The following is a 14469-nucleotide window of genomic DNA, read 5'->3' as shown; positions in this document are numbered from 1 at the left end:
TGAACTACGTGGGCGCTTTAGGAAAAGTGTGGGACTGCAGACAGAAATAATACGTGTCTGCATGCACTCACATTGCCCACACACCAAGCCTAAAGAAACACTAAGATCCACCAAACTGAGTGAAAAGCTGAAATACCAAAGTCATGCCGTCATCGACGATATGTGTGTTTTCAATTTGGAACAAGTGTTTTCACGAGGCGTACGTACACAGTGTGGTAAATTTCAATTCGGTGCTCGGATACACAAGCAGCATGAAGACAAAATCCCTGAAAGAATGCAAAGGACTTGTTGCGTGCTGTAATTCTCCAGATAAGCGGCAGTTTGTTCTCCGAGTCTGACGAAACAATTTAGCTGATGGAAACAGCCCCATGCTGAGCAGGAGCTCAGTCGCGGGCTCCATTGTGCGGCTCTTTATCAGCCTTTAAAAAGCTTTTATCGCGATTTACACATTAATGGGCATTTATCTGTTTGCTCACGTGAACACTTCAGCCGGGATCAACACGGTTTCTGTGTTCTCGGTTCCGAGACATTCAGTCCTCTGCTCAAAAAGACTTCCGCGCGCACACGGCGGAGAGTCGGCTCTCTGGCGCTGTGCCTGGATCGATGAGGAAGGGAAGTAGGCGAACTGAAAGGTTCATCCACCTCTTCATGCCTGCCTGTGCACGTAAAGAGCGCGTAGGCTTCTGTCAGCCTCAACGCCGTTCGAAAGGGTCCGTTCTATACGAGCTGGCTGCTCTCACGCCGACCAAGTCAACTTCAAAACCTCCTCAAAAATAAATAAACGCTGAAGGTCTAATGAAAGTTTCCCATGTGTGTTTTATGAAAGCTTACATGCTGGCGCCACATTACCGATGTCTCTCTGCAGGACGGCACAGGGATACATTCATTTTGGCCACTACCTGTCTAATAATGATGGATTGGTGCTGGGGTCAACACAATTACCTCCTCTGCACTGTAGCGCTGCTTGTCCTGTACAAATGTGCATTTTATTCTGTAGCGTTTCCTGGTCAACGTGCACTCGACCACAGATAAAATCACATTTTGCTCACTTTTAGTCACCAAACTGAACTCTCAATAAATAACCAATTGCAAACGAAAACAACTTTTTTCAGTTTTTTTGGTGAGATTACTTATAGGAGACAGTTCAGTTGGATCCGTTCCAGTGTCTGTTGGCGTATCACCCGAGTTGATTAAATATCTGCAGCATCAGGATCTTTATCTGCAGTTAGTGAAAACGTTGTGCACATTTGTGTAATTGATTCTGTAACAAAGTGATGGACGTGCCTCATTATGTCCATAATCCCAACATCAGGGGCTACTTTAGTTTTTATGAATCAGAAGTTTGAATAAAAATCACGACCTAAATGTCAGCATGAATTTGACATGAGTCTTGTTTGCCTTCCTTCACAGTCAAAGTGAACTCACAATGTCATGAAAGCAAGATAAGGCCTCAGAAGTGGACAAACTGGTCCATTTCTTTCCCCCACCCACTTCCAGGATCCAAACTCTAATTACCGTTTTGCACGTGTTCCAAAAAAAAAAAAAAGTACCTGAAAAACTCAGAGAAAACCCATAATTAGCGTGTGCGTACCGTCAGACATCCCATGAGACTCTGCTCGAAAGGTCGCTGGAAGGCCCGGGGATCTCCACACCAGTCGAGCAGCTCCGTGGCTGCCGAGTGGAAGTTGGCCGGGTTCTGTAAGTGCTGTGCAAACAGACAGAGAGCGCCATTAGAAACAATGGGAAATAATGAGTGTTATTTTTTTTTTTTTTCACATTAAGAACAAATTGGAAAAACACTGAAACCAAATAGTTTCTCAGCTTTGCGTTCTCCCTCCAAACTGCCTCGATTTAATGTCTTGTATTTCTGCACAACCCTGTGAGGACCTAGACTCTTTTCCAATGTACGCCCACTCAGGGCTCTGCTGCATTGTGGGAAGGAGATCACACCCATATCAACAATGATGCCAGTGTTTCTTGTTAATCTCTCTTGGCAACACCCATCCCTCACCCCTCTGACCCGCACGGCAACCAAAATCTTTTCCTCCAGTCCTCCTTTCCCCTCTTTTCCCCTCATTCATCGCCTGTTTTCGGAGTGTAACGGAGCCTCGGCACCAGAAGTCCACTGGCTGACTTGGCCGCGCACAAAGAAAACAACCTTGGTCCTGGCAGCGATGTGTGCAGACTCAATGCAAGCCGTTGGTGGGTTGTCTAATCTCTTTCAGTGTCTGTCTGTCTCTCTCGCTTGTTCACTGAGGCCTGAAACAGTTGAGTCTTTTCTTCCCAGTGTCTGAAGGCTACTGAGGCTGGCAGGACACAATAAGCGGTTTTAAAATTGGGCTCCCTTTCTTCATGGCTCAGGAGGTTAATAGCTCTGAAATGGCGCAGAGCTGCAGCTTGTTCAGTCGGCGCGATTGAGCCCACTTGAAAGCGTTTATTATTCTCATCTAGAGCTGAAGCGTCTTGTTTTGTGTGTTCCTGCAGAGAAGGTAGAACTATTGTCTTAAGGGGGCAGCAGAGGTGAGTGTTTTTCAAAGGACGGCTTTTTGGCGCCGTACGACAAAGGCGGCCTCTCGGCACCGGTACCCGCCTGCAGAGGAAACCTCGGAGAGCTTCTAATGATATCATGGGCTTGGAGAGCGGCCTTGAATGACTCATCTTTTGTGATGGGAAGATGAACCGTTATGGAGTTAGTTGTGGACTCTCGCTGGGGTTTGACTGATGATGAAGAAAGAGCAGAGTGAGAGACAGTGAGGGATGCTCTTGTTGAGTGAGAGGGAGGAGAGGAGCCTGTGCTAGATGAGCGATATAATCTGGCATTATTGCTGCTTGATGGGAGGCGTATCAGCCTCCAGCGCAAGAGGAATCAGAACTGGCACAGCAGGGGCTGTCTGTCTAGATCTGAACTCACAGCTCCTCCCGCTGCAGCGTTCGCCACCGACTCTGGCTGACAACCTCGACTCTGGTATGAGGAGGAGGACAGCAGAGTGAAATAGCTCTGCTGCGTTTAGGGAGAAGGAGGAGGAGAAGGAGGAGGAGGAGGAGGAGGAGGAGGAGGAGGATGGGGCCTGAGCTGTTCTTGTTGTTGTTGCTGTTCAGGGTTGGATAAGGACAAGAAGGAGGAGGTGGGGGCAGTGGAGACCGAGCAGCAGCAGCAGCAGCAGCAGCAGTGATGAGGTTTCAGCACACAAAGAGCCAGACGTTTGACAGATTGTCCTCTGTGAGATGACGGACTGACTAACCCCTTTCCAGGCCAGCCAGGGATCAGGCTGTTCAGTGCCTACCTGGCTGTGTGGAAAAAACAGCAAAACACCTGGCTCTGTGCCAGCGGCTTTCCCCAAACCAAAACAACACCCCGCTGGCAGGGGCCGCCACGAGCTCAGAGCTCACCGAATAACTCAGTCCCTTTGAAGTCTGCTTTACTACGAGCTCCATTACAGAAAGAACTGAGGAGTAAATAAACCCAGCTACAATTAGTGCATTTATTAAGCTAGATGTGTTAAATCCGCCTATTTAGGGCTTATCAGCGGGGAGAGTAAGTGAGAAGGCTTTTGTTAAAAGAGCTGTGCCAATTACAACTAATTTTGCTCGTATGGAAAAAGCTGACAGTGGAGAACGAAGGTCTTTTCTGAGATTTTTGACACACGGCGGCCACATGCAATCAAAGCCAACGGAGCCGAGGCAATCAGAGTCCGCTCGGAGAGAGGGCATCGCGGTGCATGTACGGGAGTTTAAAGTGGGAACGAGGGGATGGCGGGGCGGTTTTTTCAACAGCAGGCGAAGAGAAGGCGCGATGTGTCACATCGTAATCACAAGCTGAATGGCTGATCATTCACTGATTCACTCTGAGGCACGCTGTCATATGAATGTCGGGAGATATAAAGGATCACACCCACGTAGCACAAACAAATATGCCTACAGCTTCCCGACCAGTCTACGTGTTCCTGCAGACTATTAATCACACGCAGAGGCGGACGCCCTGGGTTACGTCTGCCTGCCTGTCTGTCTGTCTGAATGAGAGGAGTCTCCTAAAAACCGAGTCAAGGAAGCGTTTAAGTGAACCACAACAAGGGTCTCCATACGTCAGGAGTCAGGAACGGGATGTGAGGAAACACAGTGCCAGTGGAGGAGGAGGAGGAGGAGGAGGGGAGAACGGAGAGAAAGGGAAGTCTGATACGTTGCTGCTCTCTTTGAAGTCTTTTCTTGTGTTCTTTGCCAGATTTGCTTTCTCTCTCCCTCTCTCTCTTTTTCTCTCCGTGACCCTGTGCAACATGATCTGTGTGACTGGAACTAATGGACAGAAAAACTGATGCCCTTATAAGGTGCCGAAGCAAGAAAGTCATGCAAGATAGGCGCAGAGATTCTTCAGTGTTTGAACAAGAATCCATGTTTGAATCATGATAAAATCAGCTAAAGGTGCAGGAAAAGACAGAAAACTAAATATTTTATGTGATGCTTACTGTCATTAAAAATATGATGAGCAATATGATATCTGATATTTTTGAATTCAGGTTTACTGTACTGATATGCATACGAAAACATCTGAGCAACATTTAAATTAACATGCATGAAAGAAAACGTAATTCTGCTCTGTTCCTATTCTCTTACACAATTATGGTAATAATATCTAATAATTTAATATTTTCCTTAACTTGAATGCAGTAGGAAGATAATAAAACACAAATTCCCATAAATAAGAAAACTGGCTCTGATTTTCTCAGCAGAGGGAAAAAAAAAGAATCAAACCAATAATACTTTCCATCCCTTCTCATACACACCTGTTTGATGCACTGTAGCCTGTCATTGGTCTGCTGGATGTGCCGGTCCATCGATGGTAACGTGTTCATCTTGATGTCTCTACCGGGACTCCATTAAAAGTTTTTGACTCTGTAAAAACAGAGGAGGAGGAGAGGTACATCTGTTACATCTGTCAGGTTCCCTCCATGTGTGCGGATTGTTGCTCGTAAAGTTCAAACAGCATTCTAGGAGCTTGACGAATGTTAGAATGGAGAAGCCAGGCTGTTTATGCACTGACTCACCGAGGAGCCTGATCTGCCTCAAACACACATTTTTGCCAAATGCATAGAAGTGAGATGTTCCAGCGTTAAAAGACAAACAGAAACATGATGAAACCAAAAGAAAACTTGCTGCTTCACGCTCCGAAACAGGAGCGGAATCGTGCTCGCTGCGGCTGAGAAAGGACAGCAGTTATCTTCCTACGAGAAGCACACCTCACAGTCAAGGTTATCAGAGCGGAATACACAACTAATTTATGCCAACATCTCACACAAGATAAGGTTCAGCCTCATAGTAACTTTTTTTCTCGCTGCATTTATTTGGTTTGGATCCAGCAGTGAGCGGCAGCAGCACCGGGAAGAACAAATTCCGTCTGCACGCTCACGCGACTCCAACCATCGCGGAGAAACGGGCTGAGTTTGGATTAATAGGTGTCGTGCTGGTTCGCCGGCGAGGCCTCCATCCCCTCGCCATCCCTCTGTGTTTATCTCCATCAGTGTTGGTCCGCCCCACATTCCTCCGCACAAAAGGACAACTGAGAAACCACAGGTGGGGGGGGGGGGGGTGTGGGGGTGGGGGCAGGGCTCTAGAAAGCTGCACAGTACTGATAAAGGGTCCCCCAAGATCCCCCACTGTGAGAAACACAGCGAACTGAACCAGTGCCATGGAAGCGCAGCGCTCAGCCGGGGAGTTTTCGTGTGTGACGCTCAGTCTGGTGTGCTTATCTTAGAAAGACTATTGCAAATATGCACACTCTTTTTCTCTGTCTCCCTAACACACACAGCCACACACACACACACACACACACACACACACACACACACACACACACACACACACACACACACACACACACACACATTTAAGAGCATGTAAACACAAAAGCCTGAATTCTTCACTTTGATTAGGCATAAAGGTAAAACTTCAAAGGACCACTTTGAGAATAAGACTGTATTACTAATCCTCTGAGTTTAAGCATTGCCAGAGCAGAATTACCTGGAGTGCACTTACAAAGTCTTAAACATCAGCGAACACACTGCTCGCATGAGTAAAAGGAAGCAACTCTGGAGCAAATGTGGTCAAACGACGGAGCGGCCAAACGCCTCCTGCCAGGCCGTGCGCAGCGGCCGCTGACCCGTCTGCGAAAACTCCCCGCCGAACGGCCGTGTTTGCATACAGCATCCCTGCCAGTGCATGACAGGACCGCAACGCTGGGTGGCCTAATTCTGCCGCGCTGCTCTGCCTCCCGGTGTCCAGCAGATGTCTCCCTCCCCTGCTGCTAACCCAGCGTGTCTCCTCCACAGCACACCTGGACTGTGCCGTCCAGAGAGAGCTCCTTTAAGTCCCTGACAAGTGCTACAAATCCCCCCCGCCCCTCCCGCCCATCTGCAGCCAGGCATCTCCGCAGACCCGCTAACAGGCCGCGTTCCGGGCGCTTGGCCGGCTGACCTTGTGGCTATTGATGAACTGTCTCTGCTCCAGCTTCCTTTCTGGCCGTCCTACAAGCCCGGGGTTGAAAATCAAGGCGGAGGGGTGTTGCGGTTGGAACGTCAACATCTTTCACCTCTCCTCCTGCCTCCCGTCCTTTCTCGCACAGTCCAACACGCATCAGCACAGAGCCCTCCTCCTCCCATAAACATGCAGCTGCTTTTGTTATTCGATGACAAGACGAGCCCTCGGGTTCTGGAAAGGAAGTGATTGAGGTGGAAATGCAGCTCGCCGGTCAGGCGGTGTTCAGTCAGTGGCGCTGGAACTGCGATAAGAAGTCAATCCAGCCCAGCGACTGACTGACTGACTGACTGACTGGCTGGCTGGCTGGCTGGTTGGGCTGACAGACGCTCCAGCAGCTCGCGCCTCGTTCGAGGGGGGAAAATGTGTTGCATAACAGATGACGCTTTAGTGGAAATAGTGCAGAACTCCTCCTGTTGCCCCCACATCCTCACCCCTTTCACATTTACTGTCAAAATAGTAGTCTGTCATCTGCTCACAGAGAGGGAAGCTGAAAGCTTTATCGGCAAAATGTTGACATCTGACATATTGCAGGTGTGCTACTTTGTGGGGGAGCATATTCTTTTTTTTTTAAAAAAAAAAATTCAGACTGTTCAGGTCCATGGTTGTTTGCAACCAAGCGAGAGGACGGTGTAATCTTTATTGTCTCTGCAATGTCTTAATCAGCTACAAACAGCACTGCTTAGCAGAGGTGCAAATACAAAGGATTACACATCCAATTATGATGTGCATGATACAGGCGGCCCTTTAAACAGCAGTGGGAGGACGCCGCTATGAATCAGAGCGGAGTAACAAATCACAAGCAATATTAACAGTCAAACAAGGCTCTCTGTCTCACAAACACACTTTTTTTTTTTTTTTTCCGTTTCTCTCCTCTCCTTTCTTGAGCAAAACAAGCCGGGAGAAGCGGGGCAAGAAATAAGCACTCTGGAACGAAAGGCGCAGCAATATGAAAAGCAGCGAAGTATAGCAGGGACAGGGGCAAGAAGAGGCAGGCTCAGTGGGGAAAAAGAGAGGGAAAGTGTTGAAATTATCTCTTCATTATCAGCAGGGCACGCACACATACACACCATTACGCACACACACACACACACACACACACACACACACACACACACACACACACACACACACACACACACACAGAAAACGATAACTCATAGCATGAGTGATTTCTCATTTCAGGCAAATGACTACCACCTTTGTCAAGTGCGCCTTGCTTTGTGTGATCAGGGCTACATGGAGGCAGTTACACCGCAGCTCACATTACACTCCGTTTCAACGGTTTCAAAATTTCATTATACTTTCGATTTGGGAAGTTTTTTCTTTCAAGATTATTAAAGTTGAATTTTATCTTAATAAAACACAGCAAAAACGATGCCGTACAAACTGAAATTACGTGCGTTGTACATAAGTAACAAGATGAGGTGGATGGAATGAAACAGTTCTAAACAAAACTCCATTTACATTTGTGGAGACTGAATATTTCATGAATGACACAAAGATATTCTTGTATTATTATGGAGTGTGTGATGATACGATGTGGCACAGGGAGTCATGTAGTGGAGGCCAGTGCTGAACAATGTAAGAGAGTGATTGTGTTGAGACTTGACCAGAGTTCATCTTCATTAAAAAAAAAAGCTCGCTGGTGCTCCCTGCTCACAGCAGGAGGTCTTTTCCTCTGCTCATCATCTTCACTTATGTGGCCACTGTAGATTTCCTCCTTCGCTCATCACTATGTGCTTTTTGCTCTGCTTTTCTATAGCCCTCAGACATCATTAGAGCCACCCAGCATGACTTACACCACCTTCCATTTTCCTTTCTATCATTTTCCTCTCCCCGTCCCTCATATCTCAACTCTCCTGCCACTCTTCTTCCCTCCCTCTCCCTCTCTCGCGTCCGTCCCTCCTCCTCCTCCTCCTCCTCCTCCTCCTCCTCCTTCCTGGGGCCCCGTGTGGGAGCCGCCGTAACAGGAGGTGGAATGGATTCATTTGCTGTAATGTGGTTTGGGCTGCAGCGTGGCACGGCACAGAGCGACACTTTATCCCAGTGCACGGAGCTTCTCTCGCTCTCTTTCTCTCCCCCCGTCTGCAGTTCATGTGTTTTCAAACAGGCCAATCAACACCACTCAGCTGTGCTGGCCTCTCTCGCTCTCCCTCTCTCTCTCTCTCTCTCTCCCTCCCACAATCTCTGCTCTCAGTATGTCAGTGAAAAGCCACCCGCCATCTCTTTCGCTCTCCTCTTCTTCCGTCCTTTGCCACAGTGTCTTATTTATTCATTTTTTCTTACAAAACCTTCTTCCATCATCACGTCTTTGTCTCCCTGCCTTGTTTCTTTCTATTTCACAGAGTCACTGTTAATCCTCCAGTAATCTTTAACCCTCTCCTCTTCCCTCTCAGCCACGCCAACTATTAATCACACCGCTCCCTCTGGGCTTTCTTCAAAACTCAACCCTCCACACACCATCATAACCACTAACCTCTAATAAAATGGGAAATGACTCTTCCCAGGGGTGGGAGACCAAAAAAAAAAAAAAAAAAATCAACTCTAAATGTTTGTTTATCATATGTTTTAATGTGACAACCGCCGGAGCAGCGAGCAGCAATGTGACACCAAACGCTGCAAAGCAAACAGCTGTGATGTGGGGACATGTGAGCTGCTCTGCTGCCGTCTATAAATATGGAGCTTCTGTTGTGAAGCATTGAAGGTATGCGCCATCAGATACTCCAGGGAACAGCCGATTATTTCACCACTTGAAGATGGTTAAAAAAAAAAAAAAAAAAAAAAAAAAAGATCATACGAGAGGCCTATGGAAAGTGCCCAATTTCATCCAAATTAACAACTTCAATGGTCAATACTTAGCAAGGGGTAAAAACAGTTTGGATGACAGCTGCCACAATAGATGCTCGGATTTATTGCGTTTGATTCGAGATTATTTACTTTATTACTTGGCAAGTGTATTAAAAAAAAAAAAAAACTGTTGACAAAGCTCTCCATGATCCAAGGGGACTGGCTCAAAGTAAGTCATTTGCGAGAAAAAAAAGACAATATCAAATTCAGAATGACAGAAAACAGAGAGAGAAAGAGTTGTGGTACTCGGGCTGAAGTTTCTAATTTGATCAAATATAGGAGAAATATGAAAAATGAAATTCCTGTTAATTATCAATCACACACTCATGTTCACACCAATAATTTACAGTTGCTAGATAACCTCAAATTCATGTCTCTGGACTGTTTTAAATCCGTGCACCAACTGAGAGAACATGCAAACCCTATGCAAACTCCACGCCCAGCAATTCTGAGTGTGAATGGACTCAATTTTATTTTTTTAATAACTTTTTTTGGTATCATCCATCATGACCCATCTCTCTGTCTGGCCTGTGCTCCTCTCTGCACAATCATTAAAACATTAAGTGAATACACTGCAGAGCAGAGAGGTCAAAGTGGAGACCGCGAGGTTATAATAACAATACTTGTGGCAACCAGTAAGTGCAATAAAAACCTTTACGAGTCAAGAAGTCAACACATTACCACTTTACACCTGTTTAACAAGCTCAGGCAGATTTTAATTTGTCCTGTCTCTCCTTCAGCTTCACAAAGAGCAAGACAAAAAGCTGAATGAGGGGCTCCAACCTGTTGAGACCAACGGTCCATCTGTTAAAAATAAGCATTTTAAACTTGTGGATTCTAACTCTAACAGTTCAATTAAATACTGAAGTGATGAATAGGACAGTCGTAGTGACACTGATCTATAAAACGAGTCTGTGATCTTCTACAGCAAACCTCAGATGATATTAAACCACGTCATTTATCACTGTACAATATTTTATCTCAATTCCATTTGGCTGTGGTGTCAGCAAAGTGTAGATTTACTGCATGCTGCCTTCTTTCTAAACTTATTTGTGTGTGTGTGTGTGTGTGTGTGTGTGTGTGTGTGGCCAGACTTTGGTGCACATGCTCGTGTTTCTTTTTCTCTTCTCCCCGTATTTATTGTCTCAAGTGTGTTAATAAGGAGAGGCCATCTATCTCGCCATGAGATAGGAAATCAGGTCATCCGCGAGCAGACTGGTGCTGGTGCATCACATGAATGAATGAACTCCTTATTCCATACAGTGTTCCAGTTGCCGAGGACTATAAATACCGGCCGGGTAAGATTGTATGTCTTGGCTGCCACATGCGATTCTCCACCGTCACGAAAAGTGAGATTCTATCACTCATGATGCACAGTGGGGGGGGGATGGAGCAGGAGTGTGTGAGGAGAACACAGGGCCAGTGTGTGTGTGTGTAGCCTTTATCACTGCGGCAGGTCTTCGGAGGGAAGAGGGAAACACCGAGCCTTTTTCGGAGAGGAGAGAGTGATTGACAGCGCAGTCTGACAGGCTTGTGTTAAGCTAACCTTATGGGCCTGACTCCAGCAGAGCTGTTAGCTCACACACCGCCCCCTGTGGCTCCTGAATGGGTAAACTGACAAATTCCATGTCCTCCGGTTTCAGCGCTGGCAAACTGCTGACCCAAATGCAATTAAACAACATCCACCGGGCTGAGTGCAACACATCATTGTACGGCGGCGTATAAAATGGGCATGCGATAGCCGACATAAGGAGAGAGTGATGAAGTGTGTGCAAAGGAAAGGGAAACAGAGAGACAGGGGCAGAGAGTGAGACTTACAAAGAGTGAGTGTGATTCAATCTGCTCACTAAGCCATGAAATGGTATTGGTGTCATTAGGGAGAGCAAAAATATATCCGTGCCAGCCTGCCCTCCACTCCCCTTGTCGCTGACGCTCGAAAAGAACAGTCCCAGCGAAAAAGAGCGACCGCACCAACCCCGCTACACTCGGTGGAAGACAACGGGCTGCAGTCCTGCAGCTCCTCCACACATCCTGCATTTGGCTGGCTGATCTTCTATTGATCAGACAAATCCAATTAGCTGTGAAAAGTATCTCTGAAAACAATGTGAATCTACAAACACTGCACACAAGGATGCGTCGATTCCTGAGAAACTTTAAAAGAGATGGCTGGTTAACTGCTGTAAAAAGACACCTTAAGTAAAGAGAAACAATAACAACCCCGGTTATCTAGTCTCCACATCGACATCTATTACTGTACAGTTGTTAGTTTGGTCTGATTAAAATAAACTTGATTGTTCTGTTGGTGTGGATCATTGATGGAAGTGTGAATTCTGCCATTTGAACAGTGTAAAGAATCAATAAATACCCCAAACAGCCTGGCCTATCCATTTTACTCACTAGTTTTAGGACTGAAACTGGTTGAATTTGGTCATCTATGATTTGAAATTGATGGTAGATCTGAAGTGACATTCAATACGCAAGTAACCAAAATATCTACCGAAAAAAAAAAAAAGTACAGAGATCACATTGCTTTTGTTCACTTCTGGTCTGCAGTAGAGCACAGCCCGGAGTTGGTACAGAATGAAGGACTCGTTCAAGGACACTTGAATGAGACTGATGTTTACCAGCACACACACACCGGGTCCTCTGAACCAGCGGCGCAACAAAGTACAAACAAATCATTTCCAAGCTTTGCACACTCTGGTGAAATCTTTTGACAGAAGATTTTTTTTTCTCTCCGAAAACTGCTAGATAACCTCAGCCGGAGCAAGACCTTTCAACACGGGGTAGATGGGAGAACGATGCGCTCATTCATCTTCGCTCTGCGAGCGTTTGTTCACCACTGCGCGAGATTGAGAGCATGAGAGGCGAAGAACACAAAACATCTGCTCGCTGTGGAAATGAAACAGCCTAATGGCGTACACAGAGCACCAGACTTTCATTCACTGAAGGGACAATCCACACAGGTATTATTTGGCACAGTGAGCACCACAAAAAAAAAAAAAAAAGCTGAGCTGAAAGGCTAATGTGTTTCACTGCAGCTTTTACAAAACACACTTTAGTGTTACAAAGCATGTGTGCACTTATTTGATCCATCCTACCGGCTTATCATCACACACGTATGTGCTTTTAACATGTCGCACTGATGTCTGACATGGCGGGCGGGCGCGGAAACATACACTCCACGCCTTCAAGAGGCCCAATTGTCTGCAAATGTGCGCTCGTTTCATATATGATGTCTTCCTAATGTGGCTCCACTCGGGAGGCTCGCGGTATGCGGGGGGAGAGCGCTGGAGACAGACAAAATAGATGAGAAGACAGAAGGAGACAGAAAAACACTCGCACAACATATTACATGTAGTCGGAGGTGGGGTGAGACAAGCAGGGGGAAGATAGGGGAAATGGCTACGGAGCGGGAGAGAGAGAGAGAGAGAGAGATGGCGAGAGGTCATCCCTGGGTAATTTGTTTTGGTCCTCTCAGAGCGCAGACACACAGGGAGCAGGTAAACCAATTACAGTGTGACATGAATCACTAAGACCTACAGGCGGCCGCGCAGCTGGTCGGACAGCCAGCCAGCTAGCAGTCAGGCAGTCGACGGCGCGCACGTCGTCCCTTTCCCTAAGTGCTGGTCAATCACAAGCCACAGCCCCCCTCTGCCGTCCCCCCCTCCCCCCCGACCCCCCGACGTAATTGCACATCTGGAGGGAACAGATGAGAAAAGGAAAACAAACATAATTTTCCCCGTGCAGTGGGAGATCCCACCAAACCGGAACGGGCTTTTTAACGGTTCACCTTCGGCGAGTCTGATTTGTCTTCTGCAGGGAACCGTTTACCACCAGTTCAAATTTACTTGATTCAACTTCTTTCAATTTAGAAACTTGTGCAATTAAGAACAATATGATCAACTGACAACTATAATTATTTCAGAATTAGTGGGCACAGGCCAGGAGTCAGAAGTGCAAAAACAAAGAAACTGATGATCACAATGACAGCGTCAACAAACTGCTCATCGCTTAAACAGCAAAATAATTCTGTGTATGGCGGAGTCCAGGGGTCTGCAACCTGCGGCTCTCCAAAGTTTTCACTAAATTATACACACATTTTTATGATGGTTTTACTTTAATTCAGATACCAGAGTCACTTTCAAAATGACTTTTATTTCTTGGATTTAAAAGAATTGAGCTAAAATATGGGAAAATATGCTATAATGACTAGAATGTCTCAAATTGGAAAAAAAGCTTAAAAATACAAAGAAAACAAGCAAAACTGATGAGAAAAGAGATGAAATTATTAAAATGGCTAAATGTCCCTCCGCCCTGTGGCTGTAAGACTCTATATCCCCTCCCTGTGAATAGTATTTGCTGTTTTCATCAATTTCATGTTTTTCTGTGGTTATTCTTGTCACAATTAAGCCTTGTACTATTCAATTTTTGTATATTGAAATGTTTGTCAGTCCAACTTATCACTAAAACTTCTTAATAAATACAGTTTTTGTACGTATTTCAAAGCTCCTGCTTATTTGGACTACACTTATCATTTGAAACTTTGGAAGCGGTGCTCACCTCAGCTTAAAGGTTGAACGTTTTTTGCGGCTCCAGATAAATTTGATTTGATAGAAAAAAAAATCTCATAAATGGCTCCTTTGGTCATGAAGGTTGCAGACACCTGATCTCATCACAGCTCAGGGAAAGTAAGGGGCAAGAGAAAGAGCACTGCTATTTCTGGGAAGAATTTGTGTCATTTATTTGATCAAGCTTCCAGAGAGAGTCAATAAAAAACTCTCAGTCAGATGCAAAGTTCTACTGATCTGGACCCCCACCTTATGCATTTTGAAGGCTCGTCTTTTTCTATGTTCTACCATTGTTTGGCTTCATGTTTGAGCAAACTGTCCGCAGACATTCTTTCAGGACATGTGTTTGAAGGAGAAAAAGGCTGCGAGACACTAACCCAAAGAGCGGCCGCTTCTTTTAGTCGTGCTTTATTGTCTAGATTTAAGTTCAAATGAGGTTAACAAAAAGAAAAGCCGGGCACATATTTTGGACAGTTGAATCCTTTCAGTGCTAATAACAGATAATAACTGACTTTACTGCAGG

General features: G+C 45.9%; 1 protein-coding gene across 4 annotated transcripts in view; it reads right to left on the bottom strand.

The window, feature by feature from the left end:
* Window positions 1–14469, bottom strand: part of zmiz1a (zinc finger, MIZ-type containing 1a) — a 107681-nt gene that overhangs the window by 28661 nt on the left and 64551 nt on the right. For all 4 annotated transcript variants that reach the window (XM_030107475.1, XM_030107472.1, XM_030107471.1 and 1 more), the window contains 2 exons: window positions 4779–4887; window positions 1592–1705 (listed from right to left, as the gene is read on the bottom strand). In XM_030107475.1, the coding sequence (XP_029963335.1) occupies window positions 1592–1705; window positions 4779–4847 (183 nt within the window). In that variant the 5' untranslated portion in view covers window positions 4848–4887. The remainder of the gene's footprint in view (window positions 1–1591; window positions 1706–4778; window positions 4888–14469) is intronic.

This window comes from Salarias fasciatus, chromosome 13 (assembly GCF_902148845.1).
Source record: "Salarias fasciatus chromosome 13, fSalaFa1.1, whole genome shotgun sequence".
Classification (NCBI taxonomy): Eukaryota; Metazoa; Chordata; class Actinopteri; order Blenniiformes; family Blenniidae; genus Salarias; species Salarias fasciatus.
Note: the sequence above shows the minus strand (reverse complement) of the source record. Positions and strands in the feature narration are given on the sequence as shown.